The sequence below is a fragment of the Dendropsophus ebraccatus genome, chromosome 10 (assembly GCF_027789765.1).
Source record: "Dendropsophus ebraccatus isolate aDenEbr1 chromosome 10, aDenEbr1.pat, whole genome shotgun sequence".
In the NCBI taxonomy this organism is placed as follows: domain Eukaryota; kingdom Metazoa; phylum Chordata; class Amphibia; order Anura; family Hylidae; genus Dendropsophus; species Dendropsophus ebraccatus.
This window is the reverse complement of record NC_091463.1, coordinates 13257579-13278411: the sequence shown is the minus strand read 5'-3', so window position 1 is coordinate 13278411 and position 20833 is coordinate 13257579. Positions and strand designations below refer to the sequence as shown.

At 45.6% G+C, this 20833-nt stretch overlaps 1 protein-coding gene across 1 annotated transcript; it reads left to right on the top strand.

The window, feature by feature from the left end:
* Positions 1–292: 292 nt before the first annotated feature.
* TFE3 (transcription factor binding to IGHM enhancer 3) lies at positions 293–19481 on the top strand. Its single transcript, XM_069943145.1, has 10 exons — positions 293–641; positions 5519–5635; positions 7300–7519; positions 8083–8334; positions 8958–9050; positions 9914–10031; positions 10122–10178; positions 14472–14547; positions 15570–15717; positions 17599–19481. Exons 1-10 carry the CDS (start codon positions 538–540, stop codon positions 17962–17964), a joined length of 1551 nt encoding a protein of 516 aa, XP_069799246.1. The 5' UTR covers positions 293–537; the 3' UTR covers positions 17965–19481.
* Positions 19482–20833: the final 1352 nt, after the last annotated feature.

The window sequence follows — 20833 nt, the reverse complement described above, 5'->3', positions numbered from 1 at the left end:
CAGGGTTAACAGATGACGTCCCCTGTTGGTGGCCGGTGATTGGCTGCCCTATTGTCCCTATGTCAGCCCATGCTTGCTGCGGAATTTCCCTAGTCTATGAGTCATCGTTACCCTTTACTTGCCAGAGAGCGGCCATGGGCCATGGGAAGAGCTGAGCTGCAGGAAAACACCTGATCCAGGACAGCAAGGGTGCAAGTGGCAGAGCTCAGCCCAGAGAGGAAGAGTAAGAAGGAGGGGTGGCCAGGAAAGTGAGGGAGGGGGTGGCAGAGACAGCAAGCAGAGGAGGAGGGGGGGCTTGTTTTGCTCTGTTCCAGTTATGGGAAGTACAGTATGAACTGAGCCCATAGTGGAGACGCAGGCAGAGCCGGGCCGAGCCACGCAATAGGCACAGAATCTACGAAAGGCCACGACGCACCAGATATTCTATACCGTAAGCTTAGGAAGAAGCGGACCCTCCCCCAAAAAGTCAGACAGGAGGGGGCCTAAGCCATCGGAGTGACAGGGACCCCCAGCTACGAATTCTGGAACTCACCAGCGATGTCTCATGATATAAGCTGTGAGACCCCCAAAGTGCACGACAACCCACAGCACACAGTCTATGTCCTGGTGGGATCCAGCGCTGACAGCATCCAGCTGCTCAGGTAACGCCAGAGCTGAAATCATAATGCACCGGCAACTTTCTGCCATTGAATGTAGCCCCCCCCTTTCTTTCCTGTGTCGTACGTATAGATGTTGAGGTTTCGTACGTATAGATGTTGGGGTGTCGTACGTTTCGATGTTACGGTGTTGTATGTATAGATGTTGGGGTGTTGTACGTATAGATATGAGGGTGCTGTATGTAGAGATGTTGGGGTGTTGTATGTATAGATAAGGGGTGCGTATAGGAGCGTTGCTGTTGTTGTTGGAGGAGGTGGGTGGGCATGGCTTGTTCGGCTCCGTATCTGGATGCACAGTCTAACCATCTTGGTACTCGTACCCCTCGAGGCGCCATGGGGGCTCTACGTGGACATTGTATACATATTGCATGTAGAGATGGGCAGCGCTGTTGGCGTCGTGCGCAGGGGGGAGGATGGAGCAATACTCTGCTTTTGCTTAGTCATTCAGAAACAGGCGGCGGATGAAAACACATGGGCACAGCCATTGGCATCTATCAGTACACATGCCGGGCATGACTCCAGGCGGGATCCTAAAGGTATATCGGCGAGCACTTACACTTACTAGGGCTCTGATCGAACAGTTGTTTCAGCATTATAGGGGTTAATCGATAGGCAAACTGCTAATCGTATTACTAAGGGTTAATTCTTCTATCCAGACAATGGCTTACATAGCCGGACTGTGCCCGCCACCCCCTCCACTAACTAGAAGTTGTGCAACTCCGGCAAAGTCTGTGTTGTCACAGTTTGATGGCCCCCGGCATGTTATAGAAGGGGTCTCGCTGTCGCCCCCTAATGTCCGTCGCATGAAGTACACTGAAAAACAAAACACGCAATAGGTGTGTAATAGTAGAAAGAGCTACGAGGGATAAATGACATAGACGAGAGCCTGAAAAATCCTCAGCACAATAGAGTGAGGTGTATTCGCCTGTGCTGTCATACATTTGGGGGGATTTGGGTCGATTGTAGCAGCGAAACATGTTTTTTCCTTGCAACATTCTTTTTTTTTTTTCTAAAATATTATATAGGATAATATTGCAAAACTACAACTCCTTCATGTCCAGGCATGATAGGAGTTGCAGTTTTGCAACAGCTGGAGAACAAGACTTAAATGGTTACCAACCTGCGGCTCTCCTGTGATTCCAGAACTACAACTCCCATCATGCATTGACAGCCTGCTGCCAGTGAGCCCTAACTTTCAGCTCTCCAACTCTTGCAAAACTACAACTCCCATCATATTGCGGTTAGCCTTCAACTGTCCGGGACATGATGGGTGATGGGTGATGGGAGCCACTGCTTTAGGTGTGTGTAGGTTCTCTTTACATCTGGCAAACACATGAGATGTTTTCTGGCAGATCCCATTCATTTCTATGCCTGATGAAGGCTTCAGTGTGATTCAAAGGAGCCGAAACACGTTGTGTTGTTTCATTTGTACCAGAAAAGTCCATTACCTTCATATTGTCACTTGTTGATCATCACGACTTATGTCCTATTGATTTTACGATCAGACATCTAATCTGCAGAGGCAAGCAGAGGACCTGTGTTAGAACGATCTCCTGCCAGGGAATATTTCATTCGTTTCTCCAGGATCAAGCAATAGTGTAATGTTAGACTGTATTCTGGTTGTGCACTCTTACTTGCAAAAACAGCCCCACCCCTTTTGTCAGGTTGTCTGTGTTATTACAATTCAGGTCCATTCACTTCACTGGAACTGAGCTGCAATACCACACCCAAACTGAGGACAAGAGTGGCACTGTTTCTGGCAGAAAGCGTCCATGTTTTTCTAAGCCTGAATAAAAAAACATACATGTAAGCTGATAGATAAATCTTTATTGGAACTGAGCTGCAATACCACACCCAAACTAAGGACAAGAGTGGCACTGTTTCTGGCAGAAAGCGTCCATATTTTTCTAAGCCTGAATAAAATAACATACATGTAAACTTATAGATGAATCAGGATCTAAACCAGCAGTGATTGCAGCGGTTCTCCTGTTGTTGTGCAACTACATCTCCCACCATACCCTGACTTTCATAGACACCTGTTGAGAGTTGTTGTCCCAAAATGGCAGGAAAACCAATACTACAGGAGGCCAATCTTCATTCATGTTACATACTTCTTACTTCACTAGCAAATTCAACTGAATGGGGAAAGAAGACCACAATGGAGATACAGCTAGATAGGTGACAGTGACTTAGTCCCCTCTTCTTCATTGAGAACACATGCATGCTTGGCCAAAGTGAGCATGCATATATATATATATATATATATATATATATAAAATGACATTTGGTAGAATAGATAGCTGTTGGGCACACGTGTGTTTGATGGTCGTATAGTGGCAGTCTATGGGCTTTAGTCTGGGGCTGTCATTGTGCATTGAGTAGAATATAGTATATATATATATATATATATATATATATATAACCTGAATGCTGAGTTTTGCAGCGGGGGCTGTGGTACGGTATGCAGCCATATTGCAACATTCAGTACAGAAATATGTGGTCTGTAGAGATAAGGAGAGATGAGATTTGTTTCCACTACTGTGTGGAAAGTCCATTTACAGGGTGGATGATAAGATGGATCCTGCAATGTGCAGAAGAGCTTTATCACCAGGTTGTAAATGCTGATGACGGGAAATGTAACATTAAGGTTTATACATGAACACGCACATTAGATTCTTAAAGAAACACTTCCAGGTTATATTTATAGGAGCCATCCATTAAGTTGTAGAATGAAAATAAATCCTATAACATTTTCCACATAAACTATACTCCAGAGCTGTATTCAAAATTCTGCCACTTTCCCTGTTCTCATAAAAGTGGAGCATTATAGAAGCCCAGGTGACTGACAGTGATGTAGAGATCACTTGTACAGTAGTCTGTAGCTGAGAGTAACCAGCAGAATTCTGAATGCAGCTCTGGAGTAGGTAACAGAATTACTAGCTGCTGCTTTCTGCAGACTTGAGCTTTCTATAGATACGTCCCGCCCGTGTCTTTGTGCTTTGTTAAAAACATGAGGATATTCCGGGACAAGAGAAATGCAGAACATGTGGAAGCGATTTGGGAGCACGACAAATGAAATGCAAATGTAAAGTAAATGTTTCATCTGGTATCGAAGGAAATGCAAACAATAGATGTGGGCGAAAAGCAACGTTCATTGAAGTCTGAGCCGCCATACTGATCCAGTGAGCCGACCCGCCATTGTTCATTGGTGGCGGTGGGTCTATTACATGATGGATGACGCACAGCAGATTGATTGACTGTCAGGTGTTGACCTTCTATTCTGCCATTTCTTAGTTTTGTCCGTTCCTGATAAAGTTGGTTGACATGAATGCTCCACCAGTGGATTATGCCTCCTCCCAGCCAAGACACGTGTATGCTCAGTCGAGCTGAGCGTGCATATGTATGGGGGTCACCATCAGACAGTCAGCCTGGTATATGTACAGAACCACACATAGTCATGGGCTGATATCAGAGAGCAATAGCTTTCATGCAGTGCCCAGTGAATCCATAGAAGATACATATAGGGTCCCCCTCCCCTCAGTAGTGCAGGGTTCAGTGTGAGGACACCACAGAGCATCATGTTTCCTGAGCAGGGAAGCTGGGTCATATGCCAGGCCCGGAAGCTTCCTCCTCCATATTAGTAGTGAGCATGAATCACTCTGCAAACAACTCAATGTATAGGTGCTAGATACATGTATACGGCAGTAACTAGTACGGGCAGAAAATGGCCGCCCATAGCAACCAATCAGCTCTCATGTTTCTAAGCAATGGTGGAAAATTAAAGTAGCCATTTGATTGGTTGCTATGGGCAACTGCTCCATTTCCTGTGATGCAAAAAGAAAGTAAAACAGTCGCCCATAGAAACCAATTAGGTTTGGGGGGGGGGGCACTGGACACTGAAAGCTGGGATCTGATTGGTTGCTATGGGCAACCACTCTATACTTGGTTTCCTTATGGCAGTGGCTCGCCAGCATTTTCAGAACTACAACTCCCAGCATGCCCGGACAGCGAAGGCTGGGAATTGTAGTTTTACAAAACCTGGAAAGCCACAGGTGGGGAACGATGCCCTGGAGGATAAGTGGCCGCCATATGTATTCTCTCTCTCTATTGAAAACACATACACGCTTGGCTGATTCCAGTGTTCTGCCGACAGGTTGGGTTCTCACCTGCTTTGCCTTTTACATTGTTCTGTTCCGTCATTGAAGAAGAACAATGATGGCGGATCCATTGCATGTCGGACGCCAAAGACACTCATAGATCCCATTGACTATAAGGCAGCGCTAAGCCTGACATAAGGTACTCCAGACAGGTCACAAGATGGCGTATCGCTAGAATATGCCGTCACTTGTTTACAAGAGGGTTGTTGTGCAACTCCTCAAGATCCATGGGGATGGGGCATTGCAGAGATAGGATACCCACTGGACAGCGAGAACTGTGATATCATATATTAACTTTATGCTAAGGAATACCCCTAAAATTCTGCCAGGGTAACATTGATTTCACTTGACAGCAAGCATACGTATTAGTAAATTAGATTAACTAAAGCAAGTAAATTAGAAAATTGCATTGTTTTCCTATGTTGTTTACTTAAAGGGATTATCCAGGATTAGGAAAACATGGCCGCTTTCTTCCAGAAACAGCATCGCTTGTCACTCTTTGTGTCTCTTATCACAGCTCAGTTCCATTAAATGTAGCTGAGTTGTAATACCACATACAACCTGAAGTCAGAGGTGGTGCTGCTGTTTTAGGAAAAACGCAGGTATGCTTTTCTAGTAATGGCCCAGCGGCCCATTGTGTCTATGTGTTGTCATTGAGAATTTCTCATAATAATAACAACATCCTGTTTTATCTCATCCCAACAGTCTGAGCCCCATATTGCCCGAGTCCGGGATTGTCGCTGACATTGACGACATTGAAACCGCACTAGAGCCGAGCGAGGAGCAGTTTTACCAGCTGAAGAGCCAGCCGATCCCCTCTAGGTGAGATATCAGATACAGGATGTGCTCAGACACACAGACAGGAAGAAAGCAGACCTCACAGGACACCCGCAGTCCTGCAGTCAACAGGAAGAAGAGATAAGCGGCAGACGTATGGCACAAAAACAACCGCCCTGATAATACCTGGCACCAGCCGGCGCACACTCAGCATTTTACAGTGCAAAAAAATAGATCCTGACAGCAACGAAACCTATCATTCCTTATGAATGGAGAAGGGCTGTCCAGCTTATGGGGAATTCACATATGGCAGAAATTTCCTTCTTATAATAATTTTTCTGCAACAAATTCTGAATTCGCCTGTCGACGCCTTAAAGGAACACTCCAAAAAATTGACACATTCTGTTTTATACTGTGCACAAAGCCCGAGAGGGTGGGGCCTGTCATGCCATGTATTTGACAGTGCTTACATTTTGGTGGAGTGTTCCTCTAAATGCTTTACCTTCTGGCTGATTGAAAATCTATTCAGGTTATTAGTATTATCTCTTCTTGGTGGTTGATAACCAACATGGCCGCTAGTACAAGGCTGGTTACACAACTGGCTGGTTACATAGTGATATGTACTCAACCAAGTATTAGAGAGGAGCCAATCTCAAGAGCGCTCGGGTTTGGACTGTGGCTCCCTGGAAAACAGGTTTTCCAGGACTTCTTAGGGCTGCATCCAACTTCCACAGCCATCAGTAATCAAATGCCGAACACTCAACGTGCTTGAGATAGCAAGTATCTGTCACTATATGATCAGGGAGGGGTGGGTGACAATCCTTGTTATATGCCCGCATAGGATTTCATCTAGACTACAAGTGTCAATCCTGCGGCCCTTCAGCTGTTGCAAAACTAAATTTCCCACCATGCCTGGACAGAAAAAGCTTTAGCATGATGGGAGTTGTAGTTCTGCAATAGCTGGAGGGCCGAAGGTTCCCTACCCCTGGTCTAGGGGAAGCGGCTGCTGCCATATTCCTATATATCGGCAAGCTTGGCTGACTTGCATCTAATGTGTAAGGGGTTGCTGTCACGTCTCTCTCTCTTCTGCTGGAAGCAGTTGTGAAATCCCACACCATTGTGCAATGTACTGCCGGCGAAGCCGCATCTGCATGATTAATACTATTGAGAAATCTGCATTTACATGTATTAAAGCGTTTAATTGTCCTGGACAGTACATCACACCATTGCTGCATTAGGCTGTCATAGATAGGAGCAGATGATAATGCACTGATTATAGTGATCATATGGGAGTCCTGGGATGCTAAATGTTTAGCAGGAGCCATGCCTATACATTTTTACTAAAGTCGGCCATATAGATTGGCTGAACCCAGTGCAGAACTATCATCATCTAATGTTTCCTGATGATGGAGGAAGCTGTTGGATTACAGCATGTCCGATCCTTACATTCCTAAGTGACATAAGTGGCTGCCAGAGGTGTCTGGCAGCAGCTTCCTCCACATGCACGCTCTATCAAGCTGAGTATGCTTGTGTATAGAGGGACTGGGAGATGTAATGTGTGCAGAACAGAGCAGCTCATAGGCTGGGTGGAGAACAAGCTGCAGCGTCATTTAAGTACTGAAACAGCACTGCAAAAAGTACCTAATAATATATGCAGTATATGTAGTATATAGACTGGGCATCATTCTCACTCTTTTCACTCCTAACAGTCAGAGCCCATCGGAGTCTCCCCAGTCCTCTTTCCAGACACCGGGCACAATGTCTTCACGTATCCTACTCCGGCAGCAGTTGATGAGGGCTCAGGCCCAGGAACAGGAGAGGAGAGAACAAGAGCAGAAAGTCCAGATTACTGCGCCATCTACTCCTGCCATCAGTGTCAGCAATGGTAGCCGCCCCACCCCGGCACAGGTGCCCTTGGAGGTCCTAAAGGTAAGAGGGTAATGGAACTATGAGGGCATGAAGCATTGCCATAATATTCTATGTACAGACAATTAATTTTATGGACAAGAAAGAATGAGGGCATGACTGGCACTGCCCAAATTTGATGCCACCATTCCCAGCCTGTAGATTAGACTCCTATTCATACCCATGTATACGATCACAGCCATGTAAGCATACGGCCATCCTGGCTGAGCCCTCAACCTCGGACCAGATTTTGGCAGTATCTATTGGTGCTCTGTCTGTTAACCCCTCCTTAACCAGAGTGGAAATCCCCTTTTACCAGCATGATGTAAGTTGTCAATGCGGAAAAATAGCTGTAAAAGTTCCCAACACCCCTGACTATTCTGCTTTCTGCCACTTGATAGCTTTTTTTTTAGTTTATGTAGGTTTAGTCCAAATTCCACTCTGCATTTCACTCGTGCTTAGTAATGCTTAGAAATGCGGGTTGGGTGACGTAACCCTCCAGGAATGAGGCCACCGCGTGCATGCATACATCTTATCTATATGAAGCAACCATGTTACATGTTCTCATCCGTCTCCATGTTTTTCAGGTTCAGACCCATTTAGAAAATCCGACAAAGTATCATATCCAGCAGTCCCAGAGACAGCAGGTCAAGCAGTACCTCTCCACCACCATGGGGACTAAGATGCCCTTACACACTTCTGCCCCCAGTACCACTACCATTAACCCTGCCTCTACCGGAGCATCCCCCCAGCCTGAACAGACCTTGCTCCCTACGGCCAGCAGTGCTCCTAATAGTCCTCTAGCAATGCTGAAAATTGGATCTAATTCTGAAAAAGAGGTAGGTGCTAAAGGAGGTGTCATACATACTATGTGGTCAGCCAGGGAGGTGAACGCATCCTCATGGGCAATGGGGCCTAATACTCCTGATATTAGCAGACTCGTGTCTGATGATAAATGGTAATGTTGGGGTGAACCAGTAGCATCTTTATGGGACAACTTTCTTCCTTTTCTTGTCCCGCAAGATCAATGATTGGCAGGATCAGCCAAAACATTATCACTAGTGATGAGCGCAACTCGAAAATGCTTGTGTCTGTCCGAACCCAAGCATGGGGTATTCGATTACCGGTGGCTGAAGAAGTTGGATGCAGTCCTAGAGAGTCCTGGAAAACATGGATACAGCCTATAGCTATATCCATGTTTTCCAGGCAGCCTTAGGGCTGCATCCAACTTCTTTAGCCACCGGTAATCAAATGCCGAACGCTTTGGTTCGGACAGATACAAGGATGCTGGAGTTGCGCTCATCTCTTGTTATCACATAAGGGACCCTATTCTTTCATCTGGGGCTTCCATTAGGTATATTCCCACGTCTCATAGCCATAATAGAGGTCTGCAGCTCGTGGTTGATACGACATGCTGGGAGTTGTATCTTTCTTCTGTAAGAGTTTTTATTCGCCATTTTAGATTGACGATGTCATCGATGAGATCATAAGCTTGGAGTCCAGCCTCAATGACGAATTTATGGGCTATGTGGAGAGAGCAAACCTACCCAGCACAGTAAGTGATACCTGATATTTCTTTAGTATTGATATCTGGTAACATTAGGGGCTACTGCTGTAGAATCATACAAGACTACATGTGAAATCTTATTGTGGCAGGAAGCGCAGCCCATTCATACAGAGGGGTCCCAGCGGTGCCCTAATATGAGAAACAGGGCAATGGAGGGGAATGAGAAGTGTCCTGTAGAGGGCTTTCTTACATCTGCAAAATGGACAGTATTCTGCAGTCTGGACCTTGATGCTCCCCACATCAGCACTCATTATGATGCCGGGAGCTCCAAGTCAGTTTAAAAAAAATTGAAAATCTCCAGTCTTCCAGTACTTATCAGCTGTTTTATGTCCTGCAGGATGCCTCAGAGCATGAGATGTTTTACTACTTTAATATTGCTCTAGACAGTTCCTGACATTGACAGAGGTGGCAGCAGAGAGCACTGTGTCAGACTGGAAAGAATACATCACTTCCTGCAGGACATACAGCAGCTGATAAGTACTGGAAGATTGGAGATTTTTTAAATAGAAGTAAATTACAAATATATATAACTTTCTGACACCACTTAATCTGAAAGGAAAAAAATGTCACTGGAGTACACCTTTAAACAGTTTCAGAGCTGATGCTGGGAGCCCCGCTGTCTGGTCTGCAGAATACTGTCCATGCACAGACAGTATTTTACAAACGTGTGAATGGCGCCTTATATACGTCACTATCTGATAAACCAGAATATATATATATATATATATATATATATATATATATATATATATACATATACATCTTTCAGGCTGCAATAATATAAGATTACAGTCATTTTCCCACAATAACTACAGTACTGTGTTAACACCATCTCATATATACTTTCTCAGCTTCCTGTGTCTGGTAATCTCTTGGACATGTACTGTGCACCTGGAATGACCACTCCTGCCATCACTGTGAGCAACTCCTGCCCCGCCGACCTGCCAAACATTAAGAAAGAATATTCAGGTAAGTGAAGAAGAAGAAGGCTCTTTGGTGTGGACTGTGTGACGTACAAAGGAAGGCAGCTCAGTCTTATTTCATTCTCCTTCCCCTTAGACCAAGATGTGAAAGCAATAATGAAGGAGCGGCAGAAGAAAGACAATCACAATCTGAGTAAGTATAATAATAATAGGGGCTCTGTGCATCCTCTGTACACTATGGAGACAGGAATATGGGCCCAGAGATTTCTGATGGTCATACAGCAAGCAGCACATATGGCAAGGACTATGCGTGTTTCCCCGCACGCGGCCCTGCTGTACATAGACACTACACATCTATCCGCAGTCATGCCTCATACACATCACCCTGCTGTACACAGTTATACACATCACCCTGCTGTACATAGACACTACACATCTATTCGCAGTCATGCCTCATACACATTACCCTGCTGTACATAGACACTACACATCTATCCGCAGTCATGCCTCATACACATCACCCTGCTGTACATAGACACTACACATCTATCCGCAGTCATGCCTCATACCCATCACCCTGCTGTACACAGTTATACACATCACCCTGCTGTACATAGACACTACACATCTATCCGCAGTCATGCCTCATACACATCACCCTGCTGTACATAGACACTACACATCTATCCGCAGTCATGCCTCATAGACATCACCCTGCTGTACACAGTTATACACATCACCCTGCTGTACATAGACACTACACATCTATCCGCAGTCATGCCTCATACACATCACCCTGCTGTACATAGACACTACACATCTATCCGCAGTCATGCCTCATAGACATCACCCTGCTGTACACAGTTATACACATCACCCTGCTGTACATAGACACTACACATCTATCCGCAGTCATGCCTCATACACATCACCCTGCTGTACATAGACACTACACATCTATCCGCAGTCATGCCTCATCCCCATCACCCTGCTGTACACAGTTATACACATCACCCTGCTGTACATAGACACTACACATCTATCCGCAGTCATGCCTCATACACAACACCCTGCTGTACATAGACACTACACATCTATCCGCAGTCATGCCTCATACACATCACCCTGCTGTACACCCACACTACACATCTATCCGCAGTCATGCCTCATACCCATCACCCTGCTGTACACAGTTATACACATCACCCTGCTGTACATAGACACTACACATCTATCCGCAGTCATGCCTCATACACATCACCCTGCTGTACATAGACACTACACATCTATCCGCAGTCATGCCTCATACCCATCACCCTGCTGTACACAGTTATACACATCACCCTGCTGTACATAGACACTACACATCTATCCGCAGTCATGCCTCATACACAACACCCTGCTGTACATAGACACTACACATCTATCCGCAGTCATGCCTCATACACATCACCCTGCTGTACACACACACTACACATCTATCCGCAGTCATGCCTCATACCCATCACCCTGCTGTACACAGTTATACACATCACCCTGCTGTACATAGACACTACACATCTATCCGCAGTCATGCCTCATACACATCACCCTGCTGTACATAGACACTACACATCTATCCGCAGTCATGCCTCATACACATCACCCTGCTGTACACAGTTATACACATCACCCTGCTGTACATAGACACTACACATCTATCCGCAGTCATGCCTCATACACATCACCCTGCTGTACACAGTTATACACATCTATCCGCAGTCATGCCTCATACACATCACCCTGCTGTACACAGACACTACACATCTATCCGCAGTCATGCCTCATAGACATCACCCTGCTGTACACACACACTACACATCTGTCCGCAGTCATGCCTTATACACATCACCCTGCTGTACACAGTTATACACATCACCCTGCTGTACACAGACACTACACATCTATCCGCAGTCATGCCTCATAGACATCACCCTGCTGTACACACACACTACACATCTGTCCGCAGTCATGCCTCATACACAACACCCTGCTGTACAGTTATACACATCACCCTGCTGTACATAGACACTACACATCTATCCGCAGTCGTGCCTCATACACATCACCCTGCTGTACACAGACACTACACATCTATCCGCAGTCATGCCTCATAGACATCACCCTGCTGTACACAGTTATACACATCACCCTGCTGTACACAGACACTACACATCTATCCACAGTCATGCCTCATACACAACACCCTGCTGTACACAGTTATACACATTACCCTGCTGTACACAGACACTACACATCTATCCGCAGTCATGCCTCATACACATCACATCACATAACTGCCGTACACAGTTATACACATCACCCTGCTGTACATGGACACTACACATCTTTCCGCAGTCATGCCTCATACACATCACCCTGCTGTACACGGACACTACACATCTTTCCGCAGTCATGCCTCATACACATCACCCTGCTGTACGCAGACACTACACATCACCCTGCTGTACATAGACACTACACATCTATCCGACCGCAGTCATGCCTCATACACATCACCCTGCTGTACACAGACACTACACATCTATTCGCAGTCATGCCTCATACACTTCACCCTGCTGTACATAGACACTACACATCTATCCGCAGTCATGCCTCATACACTTCACCCTGCTGTACACAGTTATACACATCACCCTGCTGTACATAGACACTACACATCTATTCGCAGTCATGCCTCCTACACATCACCCTGCTGTACATAGACACTACACATCTATCCGCAGTCATGCCTCATACCCATCACCCTGCTGTACACGGACACTACACATCTATCCGCAGTCATGCCTCATACACATCACCCTGCTGTACATAGACACTACACATCTGTCCGCAGTCATGCCTCATACACATCACCCTGCTGTACATAGACACTACACATCTATCCGCAGTCATGCCTCATACCCATCACCCTGCTGTACACGGACACTACACATCTATCCGCAGTCATGCCTCATACACATCACCCTGCTGTACACACATTACACATCTATCCACAGTCATGCCTCATACACATCACCCTGCTGTACACACATTACACATCTATCCACAGTCATGCCTCATACACATCACCCTGCTGTACACACATTACACATCTATCCACAGTCATGCCTCATACACATCACCCTGCTGTACACACATTACACATCTATTCTCAGTCATGCCTCATACACATCACCCTGCTGTACACAGACACTACACATCTATCCGCAGTCATGCCTCATACACATCACCCTGCTGTACACGGACACTACACATCTATCCGCAGTCATGCCTCATACACATCACCCTGCTGTACACAGTTATACACATCACCCTGCTGTACATAGACACTACACATCTATCCGCAGTCATGCCTCATACCCATCACCCTGCTGTACACGGACACTACACATCTATCCGCAGTCATGCCTCATACACATCACCCTGCTGTACACACACTACACATCTATTCGCAGTCATGCCTCATACACATCACCCTGCTGTACACACACTACACATCTATTCGCAGTCATGCCTCATACACATCACCCTGCTGTACACGGACACTACACATCTATTCGCAGTCATGCCTCATACACATCACCCTGCTGTACACGGACACTACACATCTATCCGCAGTCATGCCTCATACACATCACCCTGCTGTACATGGACACTACACATCTATCCGCAGTCATGCCTCATACACATCACCCTGCTGTACACAGACACTACACATGTATCCGCAGTCATGCCTCATACACATCACCCTGCTGTACACGGACACTACACATCTATCCGCAGTCATGCCTCATACACATCACCCTGCTGTACACGGACACTACACATCTATCCGCAGTCATGCCTCATACACATCACCCTGCTGTACACACACTACACATCTATCCGCAGTCATGCCTCATACACATCACCCTGTTGGCATGCTTCCTACGTTTTCACTTCCCCATCTATCGGACGTTCCCTCTACATCTTTTTGCATAAGATCACATTTTGCTTCACCCGTTCACCACAAGTTCCTCAACTGCAAATACAAAGGGTGAATGAGGGTGACGTGATGGTAACAAGATCGAAACAAAAGTCATTGTCAGTAGGAATAACATTGAAACTGGCTTGACAGGCTGGGCCGGCATTCCTGTAACATAAGGGAACATCTTCCAGGCCTGGAGGTGCAGCCGATCTGCCCGTACATGTTCAGTCCTGGCTGCAAAGGACGGCCGCACAATGCTCCTTACACTTCTCCTCCCTGTTATATAATACTAAAGATCTGGGAAGAACCAGGAGGCGGCTGACCATTGTTTAGACACGGTAGCAGCCAGTCAGATGGTCACAAATCCTAATTCCATTGATTACAATGGGCAACATTACACCATTGTCTCCAGTTCTGAGCCATATCACCCACTGACCATATTCTTTCCCTTTGCAGTTGAACGTCGGAGAAGATTCAACATCAATGATAGAATCAAAGAGCTCGGGATGCTGATCCCTAAATCCAGTGACCCGTAAGTTTCTTTAGCAGTGTTACTTTTCCCTCCTGTGTAACATCTTATAGAAAGCAATGGCCTTTATGGATTAATATACAATGAAGCTTCTTTGAGATGACCACCCAAATTTGCCTTGAAAAGTAAATGGTCTTCTATGGGGTGGTCTTCTTAAAGAAGAATATACATAAGATATAGGAGAATTGATAAAGGGTGGTCTTATCAAATAGGTGGCCCATTGCTATGCAACACAAGGGGATTTGGCACTGTAAGATTTGTTGGTCAGCTCTGTATCAGCCTCTATGACTGTGGTCAAGCTAGGCATTAAAGGGGTTGTTCACCACAAATAAAAAAATCTGGTGCCAGAGATTTGTAATCCACTTGTATTAAAAAAAAAACTTCAGTACTTACCAGCTGCTGTATGTCCTGCAGGAAGTGGTGTATTCTTTCTAGTCTAACAGTGCTCTCTGCTGCCACCTCTGTCCATGTCAGGAACTGTCCAGAGCAGTGACATATCCCCACAGAAAATCTTTTCCTGCTCTCCAGACTGGAAAGAATACACCGCTTCCTGCAGGACATACAGCAGCTGATAAGTACTAGAAGACTAGAAGTAAATTACAAATATCCAGCACTAGTTGATTTAAAAGAAAAAAAAATGGATGAACAACCTCTTTAACCCTTTATGCTGCACTGCCCAAAATGTGACAGTCCAACCTGTATCTTCCCTCCCTTGTAAAGTCCACCTATATTCCCATCTGTCCTCATATCTATATATATGCATTGGGCTATGGCCCATGTATTTGTAGTAGTATTACTTCTATAGCCCATCCAGCAGGGTAATCACCACCGTCTCTTGGCCTCTCTGCTATATATATAGCATGGTATTACCACTGCAGTATATAGCCATCATATAATTACAGCTGGGTGTGACATCATTTAATGTGACACTACTAATGGCCCTGTTTGCCCCTTGTCCTCTTTTCATTTCAGTCTTTAATCTCTTGCATCATTGCGTATATGTCTCGTCTCTTCACCCCTTACAGGGAGCTGCGCTGGAACAAAGGAACCATCTTGAAGGCCTCAGTAGAATATATCCGGAAGCTACAGAAAGATCAGATGAGGGTGCGCGAGCTGGAGGGCCGACAGCGTAAACTGGAGCACATTAACCAGAGCCTGCTGCTGCGTGTACAGGTAATTGGCACTCCATGTGTTATATAGGAAGGAGGATTACAGTAGCGTCAGTGTACCAATGGTATAGCAGTGTCAGTGTACCAATGGTATAGCAGTGTCAGTGTACCAATGGTATAGCAGTGTCAGTGTACCAATGGTTTAGCAGTGTCAGTGTACCAATGGTATAGCAGTGTCAGTGTACCAATGGTATAGCAGTGTCAGTGTACCAATGGTATAGCAGTGTCAGTGTACCAATGGTATAGCAGTGTCAGTGTACCAATGGTATAGCAGTGTCAGTGTACCAATGGTATAGCAGTGTCAGTGTACCAATGGTATAGCAGTGTCAGTGTACCAATGGTATAGCAGTGTCAGTGTACCAATGGTATAGCAGTGTCAGTGTACCAACGGTATAGCAGTGTCAGTGTACCAACGGTATAGCAGTGTCAGTGTACCAACGGTATAGTAGCGTGAGTGTACCAATGGTATAGTAGCGTCAGTGTACTAACGGTATAGGAGCATCAGTGTACCAATGGTATAGTAGCATCAGAGTACCAATGGTATAGTAGCGTCAGTGTACCAATGATATAGGTGCATCAGTGTACCAATGGTATAGTAGCATCAGTGTTCCAATGGTGTAGTAGCGTGAGTGTACCAATGGTATAACAGCATCAGTGTACCAATGGTATAGTAGCGTCAGTGTACCAATGGTATAGCAGCGTCAGTGTACCAATGTTATAGTAGCATCAGAGTACCAATGGTATAGTAGCGTCAGTGTACCAATGGTATAGTAGCGTCAGTGTACCAATGGTATAGTTGCATCAGTGTATCAATAGTATAGTAGCGTCAGTGTACCAATGGTATAGTAGCGTCAGTGTACCAATGGTACAACAGTGTCAGTGTACCAACGGTATAGTAGCATCAGTGTACCAATGGTACAACAGTGTCAGTGTACCAATGGTATAGTAGCGTGAGTGTACCAATAGTATAGTAGCGTGAGTGTACCAATGGTATAGTAGCATCAGAGTACCAATGGTGTAGTAGCGTCAGTGTACCAATGGTATAGTAGCGTCAGTGTACCAATAGTATAGTAACGTCAGTGTACCAATGGTGTAGTAGCGTCAGTGTACCAATGGTATAGTAGCGTCAGTGTATCAATAGTATAGTAACGTCAGTGTACAAATGGTATAGTAGCGTCAGTGTACCAATGGTGTAGTAGCGTCAGTGTACCAATGGTGTAGTAGCGTCAGTGTACCAATGGTATAGTAGCGTCAGTGTATCAATAGTATAGTAGCGTCAGTGTACCAACGGTATAGGAGCATCAGTGTACCAATGGTATAGTAGCATCAGAGTACCAATGGTATTGTAGCTTCAGTGTACCAATGATATAGTAGCTTCAGTGTACCAATGATATAGCTGCATCAGTGTACCAATGGTATAGTAGCATCAGTGTACCAATGGTATAGTAGCTTCAGTGTACCAATGATATAGCTGCATCAGTGTACCAATGGTATAGGAGCATCAGTGTACCAATGGTATAGTAGCATCAGTGTATCAATGGTATAGGAGCATCAGTGTACCAATAGTATAGTAGCGTCAGTGTACCAATGGTATAGTAGCGTCAGTGTACCAATGGTGTAGGAGCATCAGTGTACCAATGGTATAGTAGCATCAGTGTATCAATGGTATAGAAGTATCAGAGTACCAATGGTATAGTTGCATCAGTGTACCAATGGTATAGTAGCGTCAGTGTACCAATGGTATAGTAGCATCAGAGTACCAATGGTGTAGTAGCGTCAGTGTACCAATGGTATAGGAGCATTAGTGTACCAATGGTATAGTTGCATCAGTGTACCAATGGTATAGGAGCATCAGTGTACCAATGACTCAAATGTTATCTTACAGGAACTGGAAATGCAGGCCCAGCTACATGGGATTCAGAACACTGCACCCACCATGTCAGCAGATGTTCCCAAGATTGAGCCAATGTCTGAAGTAATGTCAAGATTTGGTGGCCAACCCACCCAGCCCATGAACCCCTCCACCCTAGACCTCGACACCCTTCACTTCGCAGACCAGCTCAATGACTTAGTTGACCAGAGCCTGAATTTTCAGCTGAGCCTAACTGGGGACTCGGCCATTGCAGACATTCTTATGGATGACGTGATGTCACCTTTAGGAGGAGCGGATCCTCTTCTTTCATCCGTCTCTCCCGGAGCTTCGAAGACCAGCAGCCGCCACAGCAGCTTTAGCATGGAGGACGACTCTTGATCCGTCCGTGGAAATTTGACATTTTAACCATGTGACTCCATTAGTTCCTTTCTTTAAAATCATGCCAAGAGCTCCCAGTCCGTATTCCTTCCACTGGGCTGACACATGCGTTTTCCTTCTCCAAAAAGTCACTCTTGGGATTGACCGTAGTGCCTGATACCACCCTGACGGGGGTGGGGAGGCAATATTCGGTTCCCTATTCCTTTCTGCTTGGTGAGGACAGGATGTGGGCAAGCAAAGACTTTGTAGAGGAGACAGTAACCTGTAGTTCATTCTTACATCTTTCGTATAGTCGCGAGCCAGTCATCCCCCCTAAACACGGCATCAGCACAATGCAAAGTGTGGAGCGAGGAGCATGATGGGTGATGAGCGTGAATCAGGGAGTGGAGATGGCAGGGTGGGAGGCGCACAATGGTGTCTGGTTATGAGTGGATGACTTACTGTGTATAGACTGGTGAGATGGTGTCTGATACACAACATGGTGTACGATACTAAACTGGGCATGGTGCAAGACAGGGATGGCGTCTGGGTGAGAACCAAGCTCAAGATCTTTCTTGGTGAACACTCGGGCTGTGATGGGGAACCTTCGGCACTCCAGCTGTTGCAAACCTACCATTCCCATCATTCCTGGACAACCAAGCATACGTGGCTGCCAAGGCGGGATGGGAATTGTAGTACTGCAATAGCTGGAGTGCCGAAGGTTCCCTATCAATGTCATGGGGCATTATACAGCAGAAAAGTGAGTATGATGGTGCCATATTGGTAACAATCTATTTTTTTATTTGGCCCTTTGGGGTCTCCCATATGGACAGTAGATAGTAGACCCCGGTAACCGGTCTATCCATGGCTTCATAGATTGTGCCATTTAAAGGGCCGCTCATATTGTAATAGATAAAAACACTAATCTGGATCAGCTACATATGAGAATACGTGAATCCATGGCAGTCTATAGGGTACAGATACAGTATGACAATATGGTGGGCATATGGGTGCTGAACTCCCATTCACTCCAATGGCAATCTGAGTCTGTGGCTCTAGCATTGACCTAAGATGGCCATAGAAGTGATATATTCAGTTTCATGTGTATGGTTAGCTTCTAAGAGGGGTGTCAGGAAATGTTGGGCTGTGCGGTATGAGAGTAGCACTTATATGTCTGGGTGGGTCACTGAGAGAGTGTACAGCCTGACAGGCGCCAAGCTGAGACTCTCTGGGTGTTGCAAAACTACAATGCCCAGCATGCCCTGCTGTCAGAGTTTTGAAACAGCTGGAGAGTGGCAGCTTGGTGAACTTTGCGTTAGAGAGTGCGGTTGATGGTCACATGCTTGGTGAGTGTTTAGATACAAGCGTCTCTTTGGGGGGGGGGCAGATATTGGATAGCGAGTATATTGTGGGTGCAGGTCTCACCCCTATTTCCTCGCTGAGAATGTGTTTCTATATAGAGAATTATGTTATGTGTTTTATATACTACAAACTACTAAATGTTACTATATACTTTAAATAAAACATTTTACACACTACTACCTGTCTGCTGCCCGCCGGCTTCTTACCCTGAGCACAGCGCACTACAGGGACGTAGGAGCGCAGATGGCCCGATCCGAAGGGAGAAGCTGCTATGGGAACGTCCTCGCTTTTACTATAGAATGTGAATGAGCACTCTGTGTCGCCACCTCATGGTCACAGCTGCTACTGCATGTGTTTTTTCCCATAGATCAATCCATGACGGAGGAGACATTCTAATTTCCTTATACCAGTCAGTTCTATAGGAGCTATAATGGATGTCTCCAGAGAACAATGTGATGATACACAATTTACACTCTCACAGATTGTCTCCCAGGGGCTCCCGTGCTGCTAGATTATACATGTTTGGGATTTCGCATAATCATGGATTTTTAATATGTAATTTTGACATTGGACATGTACTATCCTGCCCTAGATAAGTACTGATTCACCATCTACACCAGGGACGGGGAACCCCCAGCCCTCTAACTGTTGCAAAACTAAACTACAACTTCCATCATGCCTGGGCAGCCAAAGCTTTAGGCATGATGGGAATTATAGTTTAGCAACAGCTGGAGGGCCAAAGGTTCCCCATCCCTGATCTAAGCAATGCATAAGGGTACATGGTGAGAGACGACCCACTACTGCCCCCCACTGCAACACCAGACACTGAGGTAAAGACATGCACTAAGCACGCCCACTACATTTCTCCCTCTGAGGTACAGGTGTCAAACCTGCGGCCCTCCAGCTGTTGCAAAACTATATTTCACATCATGCCTGAACAGCTAAAGCTTTGGCTATCCAGGCATGATGGGAATTGTAGTTTTTCAACAGCTTTGACAGCGCCACAAGAGGGCGCACCTAGGGGGTGTTCTTGTACTTCATGAATGGGGAACCTTTGGCCCTGTTGCAAAACTGTTGCAAAACTACAAATCGGCTGTCTAGGCATGATGGGAAATTTTGCAACAGCTGGAGGGGCATAGATTCTCCATCCCCTGGTTGCAGGAAAGAGTTACAACTTCATTGACACTAGGGATGAGGCCCCAATATTATTATGAGGTCCCAGCTTTATTATATTCAGAAATGATTGAAAGTTTGTGAACCCTTGAGAACCACATCAGATTTTCCTAGAAGTAGAAAAAGAGAACCAAAAGAATGAGTCAAAGGGTTCCCGCCATTAGTAATAACTTCTGACGTGTCCTCAGTATGTGACCCTTTGCTTTCGGTATCTGGTATGGCCGCCTCGTACAGCAATTACTGCATCTGAACATTTCTGGAATTGCTGATTAGTTCTGCCATTCAGCTTCAAGGGATTTGGTTGTCCAGGCATGATGGGAATTGTAGTTTTGCAACACCTGGAGGGCAAGAAGAA

Bases quoted from the DNA above. Each gene is read 5' to 3' on its own strand.
- TFE3 (XM_069943145.1), top strand. From the start codon at position 538: ATGTCTCATGATATAAGCTGTGAGACCCCCAAAGTGCACGACAACCCA. The intron at 642-5,518 runs GTAACGCCAGAG...TCATCCCAACAG, and splicing joins GACAGCATCCAGCTGCTCAG to TCTGAGCCCCATATTGCCCG. The intron at 10,179-14,471 runs GTAAGTATAATA...TTCCCTTTGCAG, and splicing joins GAAAGACAATCACAATCTGA to TTGAACGTCGGAGAAGATTC.